Source organism: Triticum dicoccoides, chromosome 4A (assembly GCF_002162155.2).
Source record: "Triticum dicoccoides isolate Atlit2015 ecotype Zavitan chromosome 4A, WEW_v2.0, whole genome shotgun sequence".
NCBI classification, from domain to species: domain Eukaryota; kingdom Viridiplantae; phylum Streptophyta; class Magnoliopsida; order Poales; family Poaceae; genus Triticum; species Triticum dicoccoides.
Genome location: NC_041386.1, coordinates 10,885,891 through 10,890,773, shown reverse-complemented (window position 1 = coordinate 10,890,773; position 4,883 = coordinate 10,885,891). Strand labels below are relative to the sequence as shown.

Genomic DNA, 4,883 nt, shown 5'->3' with positions numbered 1-4,883 from the left:
TTCTCGCCGGAAGATTCGATTTTTGCGCCTTGTTTTCTTCACGCGCCCCTCTCAGATCTCAAATGCCCCTGTTCCTGATCCGTTTCTTCTCGCCGATTTCCTCCGCGCTTACTTTCCTCCCTCCCCTCCCCTGTTAATTCCATTCCATTATTGTTGCAGATCGCGGCTAGGAGATCAGCGAGCACGCCCAGATTTCTCCCTTTCCGGATCAATCTTATCCGAGAGGATAATAAGCCGTCGTCCGGGAGCAGCGAGCAAAGGGAGGGGAAGGAGAAGCCATGATGCTGGAGGGCAAATCCTGCCTCGTCTCGCGCTCCCTGCCCAGCTACTGCGACCCGGACTCCGACTGGGCGTTCCTCCTCAGCGGCACCAAGCGCTCCGCGCCGGAGGACTTCGGCGCGGAGGACATGGAGGAGGTAGACGCCGGCGGCAGCAGCGGGAAGCGCAGCAAGTCGCCTTCCCCGCAGCCGCACACGCCGGACATCACCGAGAGCCACGGCTCCAGCCGCCATGCCTCCTCAGGCAGCGGCGGAGGGGAACAGCAAGGCTCTGGGGCCAATCTCATTGGCGAGATTGGCCGGGACCTCTCCATCAACTGCCTGCTCCGGCTCTCCAGGTCGGACTATGGCTCCGTCGCCTCCCTCAACAGGGACTTCAACTCCCTGGTGCGCAACGGGGAGATCTACCGCCTGCGGCGGCAGAATGGCTTCGCCGAGCATTGGGTCTACTTCTCCTGCAATGTCCTGGAGTGGGACGCCTATGACCCCTACAGGGAGCGCTGGATCCAGGTGCCCAAGATGCCACCGGATGAATGCTTCATGTGCTCTGACAAGGAGTCCCTGGCCGTGGGCACCGAGCTGCTTGTGTTTGGGATGGCACACATTGTCTTCAGATACAGCATCCTGACCAATTCATGGACAAGGGCTGATCCCATGAACTCTCCCCGGTGCTTGTTTGGATCAACAAGCGTCGGTGAGAAGGCGTATGTCGCTGGAGGCACCGATGCTTCTGGAAAGATCCTGAGCTCTGCAGAGATGTATGACTCTGTGACACACACTTGGACACCCCTTCCCAGCATGAATAGGGCTAGGAAGATGTGTTCTGGTGTGTTCTTGGATGGCAAGTTCTATGTGATCGGTGGTGTTACCAACAACAACCAGGTACTGACATGTGGTGAGGAATATGACTTGAATCGGGGGTCGTGGAGGGTCATTGAGAACATGTCTGAGGGCCTCAATGGAGTGACCGGTGCTCCTCCACTCATTGCAGTTGTCAACAATCAGCTTTACGCGGCTGATTACAGTGAGAAGGATGTGAAGAAGTATGACAAGCTGAATAATAAGTGGATCGCTCTTGGGAAATTGCCCGAACGGTCTGTGTCAATGAATGGATGGGGCCTTGCTTTCCGAGCCTGTGGTGACCGGCTGATTGTCATTGGAGGCCCAAGGACTTCTATTGGTGGCATCATTGAGCTTAATTCATGGGTTCCCGATGGGCAACCGCCTGTGTGGAATTTGGTTGCCACACGGCAATCCGGGAACTTCGTGTATAACTGCGCCGTGATGGGTTGCTGAGTCCACTGAATAAAGATTGGATGCAGTGGATATTTATGAAGGATGATAGTATGCACAAAGGCAGCCCGTTCAATTGCTCCAGCCCTGATTCTTCGTAGCGATTTATGCCTTCTGCCCAGTTAACTGGACATCTGCTGAGCGGCAGCACTCATGTAACCCTTGAGTTCTAATACTTCTGTTTTCCTTGCTAATCCATTTCTACATTTGCAATTTGGATCAACAGCTCGTGATTTCAAAGATACGAGACTATGCAAAAACAGTGTTATATTAATAATCTAGAAACAACTTCCAGAATGCTCGCCTTTCACTGTTGATGATGAACAACCTGTTAAGCAGTACTTGCTTTATCTTTGGCTGCAACTAGAGCATGTTTATCAATTCACTGCCATGTCTCTTATTCATCCAGTTTGCTTCATGATATGCTTCTCTGAATTGTGTTATCAGCTTGTAAGTTGGTAAAGATATGTTGTTTTGCTGGTCGTGAATTTGTATGTGCTATTAGATGCTGGTATTGTTCTAGTTTTAGTTGTGCTGGTTCGCTTGTGGGTTTGTTTGGCTTGGTGTTTTAGATCATGTTTCTATGTACTGATGTTTGAGTTAGTCAACTGAGTCGAGTTTGAGTTGTTCTGTTTCTGATGGAGTGTCAAAGCAGGAGGTAGTTTTCAAAACTAGATCAATTTACTGTTCTGTTTCTGATGGAGTGGCAAGTTTCCTGGGAGTTGTCGACCCCCCTTCTGCCTGTAGTTGTTCTAGCCTAGAAGTAAGTCTCCTCATGGTTTTACTCTATCATTGAATTATCCCCTAGCTGATTGATTCTCCATGTTCTGTTCTAAGCTATTTCAGCAAATTGATGTCATCCTCTATTAGCAATGTTGCAATAAGGCAACATATATATCATTAGTAAGGTTAAAAGGAAGTGATGCATTTGCCAACTGCTGTTTATTAATCTTTTTGAGTGAGCTATCTCTCTGACCGACCATTTGTTTGAACCGTATTTGTGATCCGTAGGGCATGCATTCTTCTTCTGTTTTGGGCATTTAGATTTGCATACATGCTTCTTCCTGTGTGGTGGCATCCATCTTACATTGCCCCTGGATTTCTGGAACGAGAACCGAATGGTGGTGCGCCGTGAGTTCAGATGGCGGCGCTTACCATATAAAAGCTTCTTTCGGAGCAGCGAAACATATTGAATCGCCACGGATCTCGTTTGCGTTATCGTGTTTGTGTTTGTATTGCAAGCCCAGATTTTTGTTGAAACAAAGCAAGCTGATTTCGAGGAGTGAATTCGCAGGCACTTGCTCCTGAGCTTTGCTTCCCGCCGTGAAAGGAACACCCCTGCTGTCCCTTGCAAGGCAGAGAAGAAGTAGTAGCGGTAGAACCACACGTGCCGATCGGCGCGTGCTCGCTGAGCCAGTGCCTTCTCTTGGACCGGTCTTTGCCGTCGGGTCGGGTCAGAGAAGCCTTTCGCTCCGTCCGGTCCGGTCCAGTCCCGCTCCCGTAGCAGCAGTACGACCCGACGCTACGCTACATTTTGTTCGCCTGGCCACTTGGCGGCGGCGAGCGACCCAGCCCGACACAACTCTGCCGCCGATACTCGCTGACCGTTCCGTGCGCCAATGGAAAAAGGGAAAAAACACAGGGAGAAACGTTCCTCCTCTCCACCAGGGCCACAGGCACGAAATCATCAGCAGCAGCCTCCCTGCCGTGCAGTGTTGCGTTGCGTGAAGCTTCCTTCTGCTGACCCTGGACGGCTAGGAGGCTAGCACTCGTAGCAGCCATCGAAGGAAGGGTGGATGGATGGATTCCCCTGGAGCGTGCTGGTGGAAGCGTACGCCTCGTGCCACCTTTACAGCGCGGCCGCTTGCGTTGCGGCGGTACCACCTTTTCTTTCCTTCCTTGGTTCTTCTCCTCCGGCGGGCGGGGCGGGGCGGGGCGGGGTCTAGAATAATTTCAGCCGTGGCCGTCGCTGTTGTGCCGTTCCGGGCATCCAGTTCTGTCGTGCGCGCCGCTGCAACCGGCACCTGCGTCTGCGTGCGAGGCCAGCGCTCCAGCGAGGCCAGCTCGCACGCACGCACATGCGCCCCAGCGCTCCAGAGAGATGATAATCTCGTCTGCCTCTGCCGCGCCCAACCACTGTCTTTAGTCCCCTGTCCCGCCCCGTTTAGCCCTCCCCCCTCTCTCTCTCTCTCTCTCTCTCTCTCTGGGTGCCAGCCACAGCTTCCAAATCTGTTCGCGTATGTATGTGCCCGATTTGTTCTTGTGTCATCGACCAACAAGAAAATTAGGCGAGTTAATAATTACCCCCTGGCATCCTTCTGGATGGATGGAGGAACCTTTATCCTCCCCCCTCACCGAATAATCACCGCAATTTCGTCCGGTTTACGCGCTCGCAGGTGTCATTTGCGGTGCAGCCAGCTTGGGACGGGATTGGAGAACATTTTTGGGTGGAGAATATGTACATCTATCTGCCCATCTATCCATCCATCTACCCATCTCTCGTCTCCATCGAGCATATGAAACCATGCCCCCCTCACCTCACCTCATCTTCAACTTTATATATTCCCGCGCGGCCGGTTTAATGCGCCCCGAATTTTTTCACCAAATGGCCTCCACTGTTTAATTTGTCCCAAGAGTGATCGGCACGCCAGGGCGAGCGAGCGAGCGTACGTGTTGTCATTTTCTCCCTTTCTCCCCTGCATGCCTCCTCCCTCCTTTGCATGGCCGGAGAATCATCCCGCGTGAACGCTGAGGTGAAGCATGGTGGTGACGCGTCCACGCAAGTGGGGAGATGCTACCCTTTCCGTTCCGTCTCTTTCCTTCTCCGTTCGGAACAATGCACATCAGATCTTCCTACCGGCCGGTCCTCGCCGTCGGGTCGCCGTCGCGGCTTGGCCGTTCCCATGTGGCGGCGACAGCGACGGGCGGTAGCCGTCTGCGGCGCCGGCGACGGGCTCTCGGGTTCGCGCCGTCAGACCATTGACGGCGTCTCCGGGTCAAACTTTACGGCTCTGGTAAACGCACGCAAAGCTTGCGTTTGACCTGTCTCCCCTTTTTCCCGTCTGTTTGCTTGCTGGGCTGGAAGTGAAGTGTGTTCCGGTTTCGGCCTGCTGATCTTTTTTTTGCGGGTGGTCTGGGCCTGCTGATTAACGAATGGGCTTCTCGAGTGTCAACAAGGCCTCTACTAAGGCCCTTATCCAGGTCCAGTGGCCTGTCTCTTTGGAAAAGAGGCCCAGGTCTGTTGGCTTGTTTCTCTGTGTCTCTCGCACGGTTGAGACCTCGAGAAAGATTCAGGCAGATAGGCAGGCGGCA

The 4,883-nt window shown here is 53.3% G+C and overlaps 1 protein-coding gene across 2 annotated transcripts in view; it reads left to right on the top strand.

The window, feature by feature from the left end:
• Positions 1-1,868, top strand: part of LOC119284592 (F-box/kelch-repeat protein SKIP11-like) — a 2,719-nt gene extending 851 nt beyond the window's left edge. For both annotated transcript variants that reach the window (XM_037563722.1, XM_037563723.1), the window contains exon 2: positions 160-1,868. In XM_037563722.1, coding sequence (XP_037419619.1) covers positions 279-1,574 — 1,296 coding nt within the window. In that variant the 5' untranslated portion in view covers positions 160-278 and the 3' untranslated portion in view covers positions 1,575-1,868. The remainder of the gene's footprint in view (positions 1-159) is intronic.
• The last annotated feature ends 3,015 nt before the right edge of the window (positions 1,869-4,883 follow it).